We start from the raw sequence: 19381 nt of genomic DNA on the forward strand, positions 1-19381 counted from the left end.
ATATATGTATATACATATAATAGTTATATATAGATTTCTTTTGTTTCTTAAGCTCTTCTAGTCTTCCTATCTTACAGTAATTTTTCAGGTAAAAAGCTAGAAAGCAAGAGCAAGCTGCAAACCCACAAGAGCACAAAGCTAAGTGCCTTCTTATCAACCCTTCACCTTTCAAACCACTGAAGCACTTTGACATTTAAAATGCTAACAAAATCTAAAATGTTTTACTCACAGTTAAAACCAGGTTCAATAGTTTTTGCAGCTTCAAGACTGTTTATTGTAATCTGAAAGATGATGTGCAGCAGCAGGAATGATAGACTGGTGAAACACAGAGATTTCAATAATCGTCCTGTATGCCCTAAAAGACAAAATACACATTGATATAATAGGTGAATTTCTGAACATTGCTTAAAGATTTTCAGTATAAAACCATAAAAATATCCTGACCAAAGATATTTCTACTAGTCAGTTCCACATTAATCATGACTGTCCCCTATGGTCAACATTATAGTAAAAATCACACTTTAATTATAGTTTCTTTCAGTGCTCTTTAATCACAAACCACAACAACTGCTATTGCCAAATTTTTACTTTTTTTTTTTTTTTAATGAAAGAAAGAAATTTTTTAAGTTTTTTAAGTCTTTACAGAGCAATTTCACATAAATAATAATAAGATCACAGTGCTTACCAACACATTACCTGGTACTTAGACAAAACAGAAATGATACCTCTTCTTTTGAGAATATAAAAGCCTGTTCATCTTATTACTTCTTACAAAATTATTCCAGGGCAGAGGGCATAACAAGACACAAACCTCAGTTTGGCTCAGGAGTTTAGACATACTTCCAGTGAATGCTTTGCTTTGTGCCAACTGCCCTCTTCCTTCAGAAGTTTTAAACATAATTTTCAGTATACACTAAAGAACCCTGTGCCAGACACATTTGGTCATAGTTCCTTTGTGATTTACTGGATGTCTATTCAAAAGCCAACAGAAAATGTTTGATGAAGATTTAGAAATGCCTTATAAATCCTCTAGGAAACACTCCGCTTAATCACAGGCAGCCAAAATTGCAAGGTATGAATAAATAAAGTAAACCATCAGCATTTCAGGAAATATGCATCTTCAAGACAAAATTGAATTGCTGATAAGAGACAACATTAAATATCACCCTACCTGACCTATCTGCAATAACAGTTCTACTTCCAAAGCATTTTATACCTACATTTTATACCACCTGCTCCATGAATTTGAGGTTAATTTTTTAGTTTACACATTAAAAAACAGGACTACTGAAACTCTTATTCAAGGCTGTAAATTCTCCTCCAAGGCTATGGAGGGCAGAACTAGCAGAATATACCTAGGAAATGCTCACTCTGCATGCAGCCTGTTCTGCTCATACTTATTCTGCAAACAACTGTTATGAGCAACTACTAGAAAGAAGATGATGGTTCACATTCTGTATCTAGATAATAAACCAGATTTTAATTTTTAGATTTTTTGTAGTTTAAGCATAGGTCATCAATGGCCTAAACAGCAGTATATTTTTTAAATATAGTAAATATTATTTTTTTCAAAAATAACTAAAATGGTATGAATGAGCCCATGGATTAATTTTCTTTAGTCTGAAAAGAACTAGATACACCCTTTTTTTGCTAGATACACCCTTTTTTTTTTATCTATTCACTTGTCACCAGAGTTCACATAGAAAAGAGACAACCTGGGTGCCAGAGAATTACATCAAAAAGACTGGTTATTAAAATCTTTGAGCCACTTTTCGTTCTTCTCCTTCTGCAGAAGCAGGCCTGGTGTCCTGTCTTAGGACAACAACTTCTAAGCACTACAAAAGCAATAAAATAGGCAATATTTTCAAAAGCTTTAGAAGAACAAACATATGACAGTCTACATATTATTAAACAATTTTTTTGATATGATGTCATATACGTAAAGTAGTCCAGGGACTGCTGTATTTTACAATTCTTGTGCAAGCTTCAATATTTGATGCTTGTCTTCTTCATTACCAGATCCCAGGCTTATGGTATTACAAGCAGCACACCCTCAGAATACAACTAAATATAACTAAAAAAAAAGCTGTCTCAAAGCTGGAGAAAGACAGTGTGACAATATAAGTTGTGTGGACTTTAGAAGTGTGTCCAAATGTACAAATTTCAAAGACAATCTGGTGATTTATGAAGTTCTAAGTTACAAACTTAGTGCTTGGGAATTAATAGGTATCAAGCAACAAATTTTTCATGTGAAAGTGGATTTGAAATTTTTTGATAGAATGGTCTGAGTCAGCATCCAAATGTGAAAAAATGCAATACAATTAGTCAATGCACATTGAATTTCCAAACTGTCAGGTCTATCTTTCAGTATTTCTGTATCACTTCAAAATATATCTCTTCTTACAAGTATCACTTCTTACAAGTTTGAAAACAAACATCTTTGAATTTAAATTGAGCAAACCATTTCTTTAAACAAGATCTTTTACAGCTGTCATCCTTTTAAGAATTGTAGGAAAGCCAAAAATGTATTTCTTCAAATGCTGAAATGTTGTAAAAAGATCTCCTTCTGCACAAAGCTAGGAAAAAATGTAAAGGACTATTAACAGTCAGGATAATAAATAGTCTCTCAGTGTACTGGTAAACATGGCAGGTTAAAAACACATCTGGAAGGCAGCTGAGTATGTTCAGAGCAGGTTACAGCATTCTTCAAGGGTCACTCTCTTCACAGCCATCAGTGGGACAGGACCACCATCAGATTCTACTGAGCATGAGCACTTTGCTTGCACCACATTCATCTGTGCCAGCAGAAACTAGAAACTGGAAACTAGAAGTATTTGGAGAAAAGTAAGAAATATTATGACCCGGATTTCAAAAGTTTGGAGCTACATCAACAACTTGGGAGAAATGGGAGTGCTAAAATAAGTGAATTACTGAACACGTAATTTATGTTAAGGAAGAAGAAGTGACAGATTTGGAAAAGAGATGAGTTTCAATTCATAGTAGGGTTTGGGTAAACCCACTTAACTATGTTTTTACTTACATTTTTCTCTTTCTACTGGAAACTTGATTCTAAATGGCACAAAGGAAAAATTAACCATATGCATACAGAATTGATATGCTGAGAAAAGAGACAGGTGAAATAAAATAGACCTTCTTACAATGAGGAAAGAATATTTTTTTTTCGTCCTTTAATTTTTTAAAATTCTAATTCACTCTCAATTTTGCAATTCCTTTGCTAAAACATACCTCAACTGTTCAGTTGCCCTAATGTAAAAATCCTTGGGACATGAATGGAAGCTGAACATCCCACAGAGAATGAGATATGTATTGTTCAGAAAGCTGTGTGGACAGAACAGATGTGCAAGAGAACATTGCCCCAGCCAAATACCAGAATTCACAATATCAATTCCTTAATTTAAGTCCTAAATGTATAACAGGCTTCTGTATGTCCAACAAGACTAAAAAAAGTAAAACCACATTGCAAAACACCTCGGTTTGGAGTTTGAGCACTGGGTTCTGATTTCACTCCACCAGCAACGTTTGACAAAACAATGGAGGCTAGAAAGGAGAGAGAACATTTGTCTCAGAACTGGGCTGAAAGACTGAGAAAAGTGGGCTTGCTTTCAGGTGTCACTGCAGGTGTCATTTCTAATGGTACCCAGTGGGACCAAAACCTGGCATGTAGCTCTAGAAATGTACCCCAGCACATCTCAAACTCCTGGCAAAGGGCTTTCTCCTCTCTGATCAAGCCTGCAGGAAGCCAGGCAGGATGTGAAGGCTTCATTACCCTCTTTCTCTTCAGCCCAGATGCAACATAAAACTGGACTCAAGAGGGCCAAAAGCTTTTCAAATGTGGAAGAGGAATCAATTTCTTATTTTTCAAAGGTAATCCAGCCAAGAGCTGGATTAGTAATGGCATGCCCCCCCCAGCCACAGGCATGTAACCTCAGTACAACTATTTGAATGTGTTCTAATTGGACTGCTGCCTCCAACACACACATGCACCTCTTGACACGTGATTGACAAACACAAAGTTGGAGCATGCTGCACACATTGTTTCCAACAACAATGAAACATTTTTGTGCATTCATGTCTAGGCAGGTAGTCCTCTGATCTTTTTTTGCTACCCTCTTCCTTAAAACAGCAAGAGTATGTCAGAATTTTTTTGTACACCTGGAACTTCCTCAGAGCTTTGGATGTGCTAATGGGACATGGAATTGAATGGCCAGTTGTCCCTGAGACCTGCTTAAAAGTCACATATATTAGGTCTTACATGGCCATGAGCCTTAGGTTATGACAAAGAATATGATTGATATGATATGATATGATATGATATGATATGATTGATATGATATATGATTGATATGATATTACATCATATCATATCATATGGCAACTGTTTGCAAGGTGCATTTTCATACCATACTGCTATTTTTTTTCTCATTCTAATCTAATTATGGGGCATGACAAAGAATTTGTTGAATCTCTAAGAAAGTGAATAATACTGCTAACAATTTTAATTGATTTTTTAAAATAAATGTATCTCTAAGTATCGCTGTGCAAAGCTGGTAAGTTCAAAGGGTCTGTATCCATTTGAATGCTGTAATATTATCAGAAAAGAGAGAATAGAGGAGGAAAAAATGGAACATAAAAATTAATTTAAGACTGTTTACTATTCCAACAGTGTAATTCCATCATCACAAGCATACATATGCTGCATGGACTCACCTAAATGGCATATTTAAGTGCTTCAGTATCTTATTAGAAGTTTTTATTACTTTTCATAGGTATTTTTTAAAATGTAACCTTAGTGTTGCATTTTCTGAAGTTTGTTCATCTGGGGATATTTCCAACATCGCTTTAGCCATATATTGTACTCCAAACTGTTACAGCAGTCTCAATTCTCCTTTAATAGTTATGTTCAGGATTTTTTTTACACAACACTTTCTATTCAGATCACAGTAGATTAAATGCCAAAGCAAAAGTCATTTTTCATATAACAATTTATGATAGCACACAGTGCATGATAAGTATTAATGTGCATTTATCTCCTGAACTAGTGACACTTCACCTAATAAAAATACTCTATTACAGCCATTCAGGACATTTTTCCATAAACCTCTTCATCAGTAAGTGACAAACATAAAACTAAAGTGCTCAAACTTCTGCAGCACACACAGACTCAGTCCCAAAGCATTTGCTTCAGCTAGCAACTGAACTTAACTTCTTGACTTTCCATCAGGAAACCTAACATCACCTCAGAGCCCAGCTAGAACCAGGGTCCAGAGACAAATCTCCTGTTCCATGATTCCAAATAGGAATCTGCCAGCATAACCTGAACTATAGATTGGCACAACTGGGGGTGGGAAATTAAGAAAACATTTAATTCACAATACATGTCTTTTGGAAAAATCTGGAAGTTTTGCAGTAATAAGATCTGCAAGAAAAAAAATCAAATCATCATAATTTCCCATATAAAAGAAATCCCACCCTTGGCCAGCTCTGGCTTAAGTGTCCCAAGATACCACAACTGCCTTATTGACATAAATGCAAGAAAAGAGTTCTGATTTGAAGTTGGTTTCTGCCAAAGGTCCAGAGGCAATAAAAATACAGTTGGTTCCAGACAATCATGAGGAAAAAGTCATCTCTAAGTTCAGCATGAACATCAGCCACTTTGTCCACAAGTGTCAAACACGTCACACATTTAAATGTACACACTAAGGAAAGTTTACAAGAATGAAATAAGCCCTGAGATATCCATCCTCCATTGGACAGGAAAACTTTATATTTCAGTATGGGCAGTCAGCAACACTGTAGAATGTGGGCCAGTTCCCTTTCCTGAATTCACCCTACTATTGCACACTAATTGACACTTAACACAGCAGGACACCTCCTGATGACCATGCAAGATGAAAAAAGGGTTCCATTATGAGTTCTAAACTCAGTTGAGATTTCCAGATGACTACAGGGTTGCATTTGCAAGGCACAAAGCAATTTACCCCTGTCCTAGAAAGCACTTAAACATATACACATATTTGAGCATGTGGACAGGGACTAAAGGGCTCTCAGTGTTGCATAAAAGGTTCATAAAATAATGCTGAGTGCTTCACTCTTAGGGTATCAATACTTGATGTGACCTAGTTTCAAAGCACACAGCTTGCAAGTGAGTGGAAGCCAAATCCTTTTAGATGCCTCTAATGGCTAATTTTCTCTAGTTCTCCTTACAGGTAGGCATAATCTCATTGTTTTCAACTCCTTATGCACTTTTGGATGCGAAGACAGACAATGCCTTCCAGTTTCAGGTTCTGTAAGAACTATGCTAAATGTTTGCCAGTGGCAGTTATACCTATTATTAAACAATGTTTCCCAGATGTAAAATATCCATTGTATTTCTATGCACAATGCAGCTGGGCTTAGAAGTGTGGCCTCCTGAGAGCTGAAGAAATGGGATAAAGCTATCAACAGTGGACAGAGGAAGGCAATTTTTTGGAAGGACTATTCTAAGAATAAAATTTTATAATGCTGTGCCTTGCAATTATATTGTGCAATGTCAAGTCATTGATTCACCAAGCAAAGTATCTGCATATCAGCTCCTATTAAGACTAAGTCTTACATGAACACCTTAAGTAGACTCAAAAAAGATTATGCTTAAATCATCCTGAAGCTGCCAGGAATTATTTGAATGGTTAAAAAAGTGCTACTGAAAGTGATGCCATCCTTCAACTGCACAGTTAGAAGTACATCTATATTTAGCTTAATAGAAAATGCATTAATATTTCCCTTTCCCCCCAAAGACTATCTTATATTTCAACATCATCTTCTACACAGAGGATGTCAGTCTACCAAAGTCTTAAAAGTGGGCAGACAGCACTGCAAAAATACAAACCCACTTGGTTTACTCACTGGATTTCCAGAAGCAAGACAACAATATCAAGCAACTAATGCCATTGTCTATTCTGTAGTTATCCAGACCTAAACCTCAAAATGCATATCCAGAAACAGCTCAAGACTTCATGCAATTATTTTAGCTACGTTTAAATGTATGTGTTCATTCAGCCACACTGAAATCCAGACTATAGAAGTACAAGTTCTAGATTCAGAATTTTCAGCAAAAGCTTTGCAAAGGTTCAACAGTTTTGTCCATGCTTTCCTGAATATATCCCTTATTCCCATGTCTAGCCAAATGTCACAATGTATACCTGTGATCAATAGAAAAATTTTCTACTAAATTTACAAAAAAGTCATGATTCCTTAATTTCAAACAGCTCTTTGTACTATCATGTATTCATTTGCATTTCAAATTGGAATATTACATAGATGATAGAGCCACATGAATTTGCAACAGGGTGTCACAAGATATGTAATTAACTGAAAATTTTACCTTACTTTGAAAAGTAAAATTAGATACATTATTCTAGGCTGTGCATTTGCACATGAAATGCAGGTTCAGTTGTACTATTCATACACTAACTGTTTCCTCACATTTCCCTTTTTGCTTGTCTCTCTTTTAAAAATACTACAGAGTTCTAAGAAGGAAAAAATTATTCCAGAGATAGACACTTTGCAGGAGTGCCAACCAGACTTGGGTAAACAGTCAAAAATGCTATGTGTAATTAAAAAAAAAAATTAGAAATGAAAACATAAAAGTGCTGCATAGCATAATAAATGTCTCCTTACTCTAACTTCTTGCAGAATTTCCTGTTTTTCCTAGAAGTTTTCATGCCCAAAATTCTACTAAACTGAGCTGTATCCTCTGCATCAATAGACAATACCATCGTTCAAGCTACTCATAATCTCTGAGTTGCAAGTTTACACAGGCAATTTACCCATTTTCTCAATAAAATATTTTTTTCAGACAAGACTCAGGATTTGCCCATTCATTTTTTCCAGATGATACTCATAAGCTTTCAAAGCAAATAACAACTACTTGATGTCTGCTTCATAACTTGACAGGCGGTTGCACCAAGCTAAACACAGGAAATAAACATGATCTCAGATACTACTGCCTATGAACTGAGAAATTTTAAGTCAGAGCTGTTCTTTCACAAGAGGATTTGAGAATTTTAATGCAGAGTTCCAGTTCCTTACCTTGAGGAGCTAGCCTCTTCATGTTCATAACTACCAGATAATATTTATTTTTAATTCAAATTAATTCAGTCATTATTGTCTGTTAAAAGCAGTGCTTGCAATTCAGTTTCTTCATTCCTCTAGCACTGCCATAAAGAGCAAGTAATTATCCTGTAGTAAGTTCCTTCAACAACAGAGAGTCCAAACATCTCCCAAAAAATGGGAAATGGCAGCAGGGCCTATGCTATAGAGGTGAACCACATTTAAAAAAAAAATCTGTATTTACTAGGAGGAGAATATTTTTCTCTCTTGAATATCTACCAACATATGTTCATAAGCAGTAAACAAATGTGGTGCAGGGTAGAGTGAGAGAGGAAGGCTAGAAAACTGCAAATAGGGCTTATACAACTGTGGCAAACCAGACCCTATGCCATAATGTTTTTCCAAGGGACTGGAAGATGTGATATGAATTTTTACCTTTGTCAGAACCTCTCCCAGAAGCTCTAGAGGCTGTTTCAGCTCAGAAAGAAGCTTTGCAAATAGTTTTGCAAATGCATTGGCATTTCAACTTCAGCTTTGCATTCAAACCCTCTTGTCAACATGGAGCTGAAGTAATCTGTGCAAGGGCATAGCATCTTTGCCTCCCCTTATCACAGATGCTTCAGGGAAGCAGGGAAGCAGAAAGCAAATTAATTCTCTGAGAGATTTGGTTCTAAAAGTATCCTGGTGTTTGAGAACATTCTGTGATACCTGAATGCCACCCAAGCCATGACACTTTCTTCTCTCTGAAAAAAATAAAATTACCTTCAAAATGCTTGTTCCAGTAGACAAATGGAAGAGAACCTGATAGCTTTCCATATTTTTTTTTTCTTTTCACTAAAATTGGGTGTTTTTCTAAGAAAAACTACAAACTTCCTAAGAGTCTAACTATATTGTATATTCTGTAAAATTCTGTAGAGAAAGGTTGCGGGAAGTAAGAGAACCACAGACCAATAAATCTGACTCACATGCTTGGCAAATTGGTAAAAGCTAAAACACAGGTGATAGTCAGGTAAGGACTACATGCACAGGAGTGTCCAGGTAGTTACCATGAAAAATGGTAAGGCCTACCAAAGCTTGGAAAATTTTATGGAAACCAGAGAAAATGTTTAGAAGGAACTTTTAGACAATGTAGGAAACCTAGTTTTCAATGAAATTGAGGTAAGTAATACAGAGGAACAATCTGACAAAGGTTTACAGGAAACAAAAAAAAAAGAGGCATCATCATCTTGGGATGTATCAGCTTTGGCTGATGGTAACTTTAATTTATTTTTCAGTCCAGTTGGAGCTGGACAGGGGGACAGCCAAGGCATCTGACCTGAACTGACCAAAGTGGCCATCCACAGTGTATGGTGTCATGCTCAACATATGGAGCTGGGAGAAGAGGGATGGAGGGTTTGGAGTTAAAGTGTTTCTGCCCAAGTCACAGTTTCATGTGATGGAACCCTGTTTTCCTGAAGGTGACTGAACACCTGCCTGCCCATTTTAATGAATTCCTTGTTTTGCTTTTCTTGTGCACACTGTTTTTCTTTACTGTGAAACTATCTCAACTCACAAGTTTTCTCACTTTTCTTTCTGCCCCATGCCACAGTGGGGAAGTGAGTGAGTGGCTGGGTGTGGATTAGCTGCCTGCCAGGGTTAAACCATGAGATTTAAAACCTAGATTACATACACATGTAATCTAGACAACAAAGAACTCAACTGTACTTACAGAAATCCTAGATTTCTTCATGAAAGAAATCACAGCATTGCTCAATATTTCATGAAAGGCTTCTAGTAAGGAAGAGCAAGGCTCAGTGAAACACTGAACCCCTAAGTGACACCACTGGTGTTTTCTTTCAAAAGCATTCATCAGAACTTCATGCAAACCAGGCAGAGAACAACTACATCTGTATTATCACTATTATATCAATTCCTTGTCTGCATACCCAACAGTTCTCCTCTCTTAATATCTCTGTGTGTAAAAACATAGCTGTAATACAGTCTGTTGGGTTCCAGGAGATCAGACAAAGCCATTTTTTCAGAAATAATCCACCACATTCAACTCAAAAATGTTACCTATGTATTTCCTTACAAGGCTACAGCTCAGGACCATAAATGAACCATCATATTTCCATATTAAAGTAACAGTTGCAGTTTTTGGACAATGACTGCAGAGGGAATCAGTCCATTTTAACCCTAATACTGTTTCTCATAATGGAAAAAAGTGGCCAACATTACAGTAAATTGAGCCCATGCCTGTAAGCTGACTTTCAGATAAATGTATAGTTGTGTAATGAATGAACAGTGATGCTCTTCCCTCTCAGGATGGTTGGTACCATGGGCCAGGCATTTAGTGGCAACTGTCCAGACACTTACAGGATAAAAGATAGAATCCATACCAGGCAATGACACTATGAAATCTTAAATTGCTTCTGTGAACAAGATAAAAGTTGCACATTAATACACAAATCCTGGACGAATAAATTTATTGACTTTTTTAATTATATGGACTTAACTAACCCTAGAACAAAAGGGAGAACATTTACATTAAAATTTTCATAATTATTTTTAAGCAGGTAGAAAAAATTCAGTTTCTGGGAAAACGAAAACTCATGAAAAGGAAACTAAAAAGAGTGACATGTCAAAATGGGAAAAAGCCAAGCCAGGTGTGGCTTGTAACTCATAATCTCAAATATCCATCATCCTGCAGCCCACTGTGAAAACATTCGAAACACTGTGAACATAAAAGAAGATAAGAACATCTGTATTGATACCTGTACAAACCAAAAGTCCATTATCACCAAGTAATCAGCAGCAGTGTAAACAGCTGTCCAGAGTAAGCATACAAAAAGATTAACACTCCCCCCAAATCTCTAATCTTTTTCAATTGCTTGAACAAGATCTTTTCTGTAAATATCTCCCATGTGAACTTCCCCAGTGCCTTTGTCAATCATGTGAATTTCCAGCACTCACGATGTATGCATTGCCACAGGTCAATGGCTCACTCTATGAAGAACATCCTTTTGCTTCCCAGTTCTCACATTATGAGAAAAAGAGAAACTGGTCACTATCCATCCTTTCCCCATCACCAATCAATTTGTATCTCTCAATCATACAGTCTTCCATGTGCATGTTTTCTCAGCTAGAGCCCCATCATGCTTAGCTATTCCTCAGACACTGCTGCATGTACTTTAGTTATCCCTGTCAACCATCTCTAAACTCTTTTCCAGTTCTGCTACAATCCCTTTAGGATAGGGCATCACTACCACTACAAAATGCAAGCAGCTTACGGCTTTATACAACAGTACAAAGAACTATTCACTCTCCATTCCATTCCTTTATGTTTACATCTATTTTCTCAATATCTGCTGAGGCTCTGAAGTAATGTTTCCACAGATCCACATATCACAAGCACTTGACTGCATTCCTAAGGGCCAATGTCAGCTCAGCGACCAGTGGTTTTTTCTACATTTGATTGTTTTTCTTTTAAAATTTACTTTTATATACACTTGTCCCACAAGAATGCCAGTGGGATAAAAGGAAACCACTACATTTGCTGACTAAAGGGATAATTTTTTTTTTCCTCAGAGATGCAACTGAATGCATAAAGGTTACCAGATGCATGCCCTCTTAAACACGTGATAGTTATCTGGAAATTCCAACTATCTCCACTACACGAAATATCCTTCAAAATTTTCTTGTCACAACAGATATTTTCAAAGACTGTAAGTTTTATCTGCTTGCTTCTGAATAAATAAATTATCTCAAAACAAAATTTATCTGTTCTAGTACCTGGAACATACAGTAAGAATGACTGCCTAACAATGAATCAAGTTTGTCATAGATGAAATTACTTAATCCACACATTAAAAACTACCCAGAAGAAAGTATGTGCAGTCTTTTAAGATAACTACTTGAGTTCTTCTCTACAGTCCTCTGGGATTTTATCAAGTTTTTTTTCAAAGGCAAACCAATTACCAAGCATTCACTGCAAGACCTTGGCTAAGTAATGCTTGTGTCAAACGAGATCCTATATGTCTGGCATTTTGTCCACTGGGGTAGATATAAAAGGATCAGTAGTTTCATTCTTTCACGTACAGCAAAAATTATGGACACCCAGCAGCCAAATGTAGTAAAACTGCTTCAGTACTGAAGCTGAATTTGGCATCTATGCTCCGCACACATGTAGCTCAATTGTTGTCCAAGCAGCAATTCAGGATCCAAGAGGCCTCTGCAGTGGTATATGAGACATCACTGCAATTCAGCTGGGATTTCTCACACATCTGCCTTTCTGGTAGAAGGATTTGGAATCATCCCCTGGGCAGAAGAAGGGACAACAAGCTCAGACAACTCTTGCAAGAATCACTAGGAACTAGAATAGAAGGCTGCACCATTTACACCTCTTCTTGTTGCTGCTTTTTAGAAAAGGTTGCTACTGGACCACTTTTAAATACCTTTTCCTTTAGTAGGAAACCTAGGTGTGGAACTAGAAAGTCAACATATAGAGGGAGTAACCATATGGAAAGGGTATGTAAAATTGATTGGAATGTACCATGTTTTACAGAGTATAGTTTTAGCACTCTGCAAAGCAAGGAAGTGCAGCAGAATAGCTTGCTGTTTTCATGGTTTTAAAATGGTTTCATGATTTTTAAATGGTCACTGGTGTTGCCTTTGCAGACAAAACATCAAAAACAAACAACAAAGAACCAAACGTCCCAAATGGACAAAGGGATGATTAGGAGCTAAAAAACGTGGAGACTTTGCCAGATATAAAGAGTGAAGATATTCCTTTTCTCTTCACAACTTTACAACAAGTAGTTTCAGGTCTTTGCTATGAAGTGTGAGCAAAAAGATCCTTGTGATCCTGCACTTTGTAGCTTTTGTTGAATGTTAAAGGGCACTAGAAATTTCAGTCTTCTAAAGTCCGTGATAGCCTGAGCTTGTGTCCAATCTGAGTTATGTCTTTCTCTCCAAAAGGGAAAGCAATCAAAGAATTAATTTTTATCTGTCATACATGGAGATTCAAGTGGGGAAGACAAGAAGAAAACCTGTTCGGCTATGTGACCACTGAATGTCCTCTAAGTCACTGCACTGACATCACTGAAGTAGTGCAAAGTCTAATCTGCAATTAGCATAATTTCATTGTCACTACTCTTGTTATGAATAAACTGGATTATGAATAAACTGGAAAGACTCCACAAAAAAAACCCCTAAAGTTCTTAATATAATTATTTTTAGGATAAGGACAGATTGAGTGCTTTTTTAATACAAAAGAAATTGAAGCATATTCACTCATATACAATGGTTTTACTTTTTGATAACCTCAAAAATACTGTTATGAACTTGCCTTTGAAATTTGTATGGAGACAAGAATGAGCATGCTACAGTTTAGCAGTATATACAAAGCTGTGTACATACAGAAGTAAAAGACATATATTAGTCACATAAATACAGGTAAAGCAGGCAGTCTTTTCTCAGCCCACAGTACAGCTTACAGTCTTACTGGTATGCTGACAGGGAAAACTATACCAAATCCTTTCTGTCATCTAGATTTAGATTTATAAGAAAACACTTCTCCTTCTACAGTTCCAGCATGGCATATTTTGGACACTGGAAAAGGAAGATTTTGGTTCATACAGCATTATCTCTATATCACAAGAGAATCAAATGTACATGTCATTTGGCTGTTTCACATACTTAACATAAACTTAAAATTTAGTTTTGTTTTTAAATATTTTCCTGTTTTCCATTTTCTCATACATAATACTTTGCTACTGGTCTGTAAGACTAAAGTATAATTATATTTACAAAGAAATAATTCAGATTCCAACATGATGTTAATGAGGAGGAAAATATGTATTTGGTGTTATACTGCAGCATCCTAACTAAAATCCTGGCATAGAGAGTAAACAAACAAACAGAAAAACCCCAGCCCTACAAACTTACAGATATATACTCCTGTAATAAAACACATCTGTTTTCAGTACAGTTGGTAGCCTAAGCTATTTTCCAGTCAGACCAATTCAGACCTTTTCTTAATCTACAACATACTAAAAATATTTAATATGAAGCAATGTTCACAAAGCTCATGGAAGTGGAAGTCTGATTCCATTCTTGTTTGCCAGTGTTAAAAAATTCCAGCTGAAATTCAAGTTGCTAAAGGAACTTTTACAGCGCTTGGCAAGAAGGATGAAATGCCACTGTACAGCTCAAGAAAAAAAAAAAGAACTATTTAGTTTGAACTTAACAAAATTTAGGTATTTTCTCTATATTTTTTTCACACATGTTAAAGTGAAGAATTTCCACATTGGCAAATATCAACATTTCCTCATTAAAAAAAAAAAAAAAAAGCATCTGATTTTGTTACTGTGTATATTCCTCTGAATTAAAAATTATTCACTAGGATTTTTTCATCGAAAATTACCAAATAGCAGGAAGAGAAATGATGTTGGGGAAGAACATCAACAACACACAGCATCAGCATGCATCCTCTGAAGTGCTAGTGACACTTCAAAGGAGGACTAAACTGACTGATTTCATACAAGTATGGGGTTTGTTTAATAGATGACAGAAAATCCTGCTACATATGTTTCAGGGCCGTTTGCTGGGGACAATCCCTGGAGCACATTCAGGGCTTTTTGCCACATGTAAGTGACGCAACCCTGCAAACACGTGCTAAAACAACCATGTTTGTGTGCAAACACCACCACGGCAACATTTGATCTCTCTGTGTCGTGCACGGCTCTCTCTGTGTGGACGCCTGAGCACGCTCAGGCACACACGGTTGCACCAGCATCACTTCAGGTGTGTGCTGGGGTATTAAAACCTGAACACGGCCCCACCTTGGCTCCAGTGCAGAGCACTGCAGCGGGCGCCCTGCAGTGGGACATGCACTCTGCCTGCTGCCCAGCGCTGTGAGGATGGACAGGCCGGCCTGCTCCGCTCGGCGTCCCGCGAGGGACACGCGTGGCCTCCCCTGGAAGCTCGGCTCTGCCTCGCTGCCAGCGGGAGCTGACTTTCCAGCAGTGTAACACGGATATTTCGCTCCCTGACCTCCGCTGCTGCCCAACACAAACACTGGCAGCGAGGCTCCCTGCCATGACAGTAGTTGAGCAGCTCCCTGGGCTTCTGCTCTCCTCAGACACTGGGAGAAGCAGTATTCTCCTTTATTATTATACCACGTTTCCTTGTGTATGTCAACTGTTCCTTAGCTACACAAAACTGTACTCTTTCCAGACAAGTGTAATGAATCTTCAGAAAATGACTAAATTTTTTTTTTAAAAGCATTTTACAGTGACTCCCAGAAGGAATGAACGTTTTTATTTACAGCCTTGTCTGCTCATATGTGAACACATTTCTATGTAACCACCTCATGGTAGCACACACTAGCCATCTTGTAATGAAATTATTGTGAACATATCAGCAAGACGTGATCCCACATATTTAAGTCATTACAGCAAACTTTGGCTTAGATTAAAGTACATTAGTTATTTTAATTACAGCTGAGTAAATCTCTGTTAGGTATGAATAATATTTGGCCAAACTTTTCTCTGTCTTTAAGCTAAAGGAGCCTCCTTTAAATTTTAATTTTGAACTCATGTTTTTGAGATTTACATAATTAGTACAACTCTGGCTTAAACTTTCACATTACCATTATCTCTTATTTAGGAAAAATTAAAAGAAATCTAGTACAAAACAGTATCAGTTCGACCAATATTAATTTCCTAGACTGATTTAATAACTAATTACTAAAATACAAAGGATAACAGACTGGAACACAATAAAAAGTTCCTGTTTGCAGTAGTCTGAGGATGACATTTTTAGAGACCCAAAGATCTCTACAGAGAGTTTTGGTGATTTTAGAAATACAGAGATTTTCCAGAGAATAGTGGTAATAATTGCAGATGTATTGCAAGATGGTACAGCTGTGATGCACCTCAACCAACAATTCTCTGTGGATTTCTTTACGAAAGTGCAGGTGCCTGGGACAATTGCACTGACAGTACCACTCTCATTTAGTCACTTCAATCCTCCAGAATATTTATTTGTAAGTGTTTCAGTGATTGTATTTATATGCCAGGGTGCTGTCATGCAACTTTTAGTTTTTTCTCACTGCAGCTGACAGTAAGACAGTAGGAAAATGGTAAGACCATATGCAAAAAGGGAGAATAACACTGTGGGGACAAATAAGTTCATGGAGGGTGCTCCACAAGAAGATGACAAACCAAACTGTGCAAGGGCTCTCAGGCAAGGCTTCCACCCATTGCCAGTGCGCAGGAATCTTCTCCAGGACATCAGAGCATCCAGCTCTTTGTTCATGGCCACTCAGTGTCACCTTTTTCCCTTGCTTAAGGGGATTCATATCCCATTACCCACTGCACCATCGTGAGAGGCTGCAGGCTGAGCCTGCCCAGACCCAGGAGCTGCTCAGATCCAGCAGGCACCCTCCAATGCCAGGTGAACCACAGCCCTGGATCACAGCTGTCCTCACTTTCCCATGCAGTGACCACTTACCCAAGTACTGCACCCTGCCATTGTCCTTGAGCCTACTGGCTTCTGTCCTCGGGGGGCACAGCCAAATCCAGGTCTTTCACCAGCTGTGACACTGATACCTGACAGCTCAACCTTGCCAAGCCAAACTGGGAACACTGCTGGAGATGGCTCACACATTGAGAATTTGAGACACTTGAAGTCAGCTGGCAGCTGGTATAGATTTTGAGGAGCAGTGTTTTTATTTGGACATCTAATATGGAGGTTAGGCAGTACTAGGCATCTAATTACTCTTGGAATTCTACTTTCTCTCTACAAACTTCTTCAGAAAGGTCTTAGCACTTCACATGTTTCCTTTCACAGCTACTCTTATTTATGCTTATATCTCTAATGCACAAACTCTTCTTTGAATCCATAAACCCTGTATTAGCTTAGAAATTTCTAGAGCTGGCATTTGGACAAAGGGAGGGGAATAATAAAGAAATTATTTCATATTTTGAAAAATATGCAGCAATCATTATCTACAATCTGTCTCTCAATTACTCCCAGTCCCCTAAATAGTTCCTGAAGTCTTACTATGGCCAGTAAAAAAATCATAATTCTTCCTTTAATAACCTCAGCACCTCTCAAATGGATCATTACAGATACCATGAACATCCTTAGTGTATTGTCTGATCACAAACAGCATGCTAATTTAAGTATTACCATAACTGTAGAGTTTTATGCATTCAGAAGGGATCCCAAGTCTCAAAGTCTATGGAAATGCAGAAGAAGAGAACTTAGAAAAGATTCTGTCTGGCGCAAATATACCAGCAGGCATGTTAAGAAGCTATGTTAATAAACCTGACATGGTGCTGTTAAAAGTCAGTGATGTTCACAGTTTCAAAAGGGTCTGTACAGAAGCAGGCTGTGAAAAGATTCCAGGAATGCAGTCATTCACTGCAGAAGTGTATTTCAGGTTCAAGGATTGCAAGACAAGGAGAAAAATCTTCCATGCACATGTATGCGTGCTTACCTTCTCCTCACCCCCACCCCAAATTCCAGCAGCAGAAATAATTAAGAGAAAGATGGAGTAACCAACAGTAGGTAATAACTCTAAGTCATTTTTGGAAAGGTGAAATAAGTACTAGAAACCAGTTCTGAATAAAAACACAGTATTTAAATAAACAAATTTTTGAAAGGAAGGTAAAAACAGATCTGTGTCATGCAGAAGAAATGACATGGTAAATTAAAAGCACCTTTTTTTACCTGGAAATTACAGGCTATTGAACGCAGAAAGGAAACATATTGGAATTTGAAATATGCTTAAAGGGCCTAAAACCAGGTGTTGTCTGCCATCCAGAGTTACTCTGAAGAGATGACAGACAATTAAGGGAAACTTTGAGTCATCAGGCAATGTTGCTTGCTTAACCATAAAAAAAGAATGAGACATAACACTACCTTATTTTCTAGAATTTAAATGCTCTCTCTCTTACTGAAATCTATTAGCTTCTGAAAAAGAAAACATCCACATACTGTAAAATCTGATTATAAATAAAACACAATATATTGGCTTAGTAAATCAGCCAGCTAATCTAGACTGAAGCACCTCAATGTATTAATTTAAGATTTAACTTCCAAAATGAACTGTAAAGCTGAATGTGAAGGATGAGCACTTGAGCTGGTGTGAATTAGCATTGCTCCATTAAAGTCAACTGTATTATGCTGTTCGAAGAGGATGAGAATCAATGCTCTGTTTTACATAAACAAGCATTAGCAAGCAATCCCAATATTCTGCTGAAATTTTACATCCTGGTCAGACTGCATTTCTCACCTCCAGTCTAAGAGCATAAATGAAACGGCTCTGTACAACTCTCTATTGGTAATATGAAGACAAAATTTGGCAGAAGGAAGCCTTCTGCAAACATCCAATGTGGGCTCAAAAATATTGTTGCATTTCCACTGAAAAAACTGATTTATCTTTAACTACCAGATGGACTCCGGAAAGATGGATGAGTTCTGTAACGGAGATGGAATGCCCTATTTTATGTCCCTCTCATTACCATTCTGTATGGTCCTCTTCTCAGACTTCGGTAGGATTTTAAAAAGGGGAACACTTTCACTTAAAAAAAACCCTAGTTTTAAGAGTTTCTTTAGGTTTTTGCAGGGAAGCATTTCCTTCAGCTTGCCTTTTAAACTTCAGGACATTCAGATAAGGAGAAACTAACTAGTAAAATACTTCTAAAAGCAAATACCACATCTGTAATTACAATGGCCTCCTTCCTTTCAGAGTCCTAATAGCTGTGCCCTGAGTCCTAGGGGTTCATATTGTCACTGCTTAGAAGAATAGCAAATCTCCTGCTCCCACCATTAACAGCTTGGGAAACAGGGTCAGGTTTTCAATTGCACAGGTCCAGTCTTGGCAAAATAATGAATGTGGCCAAGATTGCAAATGACCTAGCTTCTCTCACCAATTCTAATAATTTTTTAAAAATATAAAATCTATAATTTTCCTATTTTCCTGTCAGGCAATAACTACTTATGCTATTAAATAAAACGCACAAAGTCCTGCAAACACAAGAAGCAGCACAGCGGTGCAGAAAGTAGGACTCTAAAATCTCTGATCCACATCATGACCACAACAGACAGGAGAGCACTCTGGAACAGGGGAGCACAGAGGGACAATCAAGAGCCTCAACAGGTCATCAAGATAGGAGGAAGAATAAATTCAAGTGTTACCTGCAGGTGAGAGCAGACAGTTGCTCTCAGTTAATCTCTTGTTTCCAAGAGCTCAGGGATGGCATCTCTGAAAATCTGTCCTTTG

General features: G+C 37.4%; 1 protein-coding gene across 1 annotated transcript in view; it reads right to left on the reverse strand.

The window, feature by feature from the left end:
• PIEZO2 (piezo type mechanosensitive ion channel component 2) overlaps positions 1-19381 on the reverse strand; it is a 283328-nt gene that overhangs the window by 182392 nt on the left and 81555 nt on the right. Inside the window, exon 3 of the mRNA XM_077784376.1 lies at positions 230-355. Within this exon, the coding sequence (XP_077640502.1) occupies positions 230-355 (126 nt within the window). The remainder of the gene's footprint in view (positions 1-229; positions 356-19381) is intronic.

The sequence above is a fragment of the Lonchura striata genome, chromosome 1 (assembly GCF_046129695.1).
Source record: "Lonchura striata isolate bLonStr1 chromosome 1, bLonStr1.mat, whole genome shotgun sequence".
NCBI classification, from domain to species: domain Eukaryota; kingdom Metazoa; phylum Chordata; class Aves; order Passeriformes; family Estrildidae; genus Lonchura; species Lonchura striata.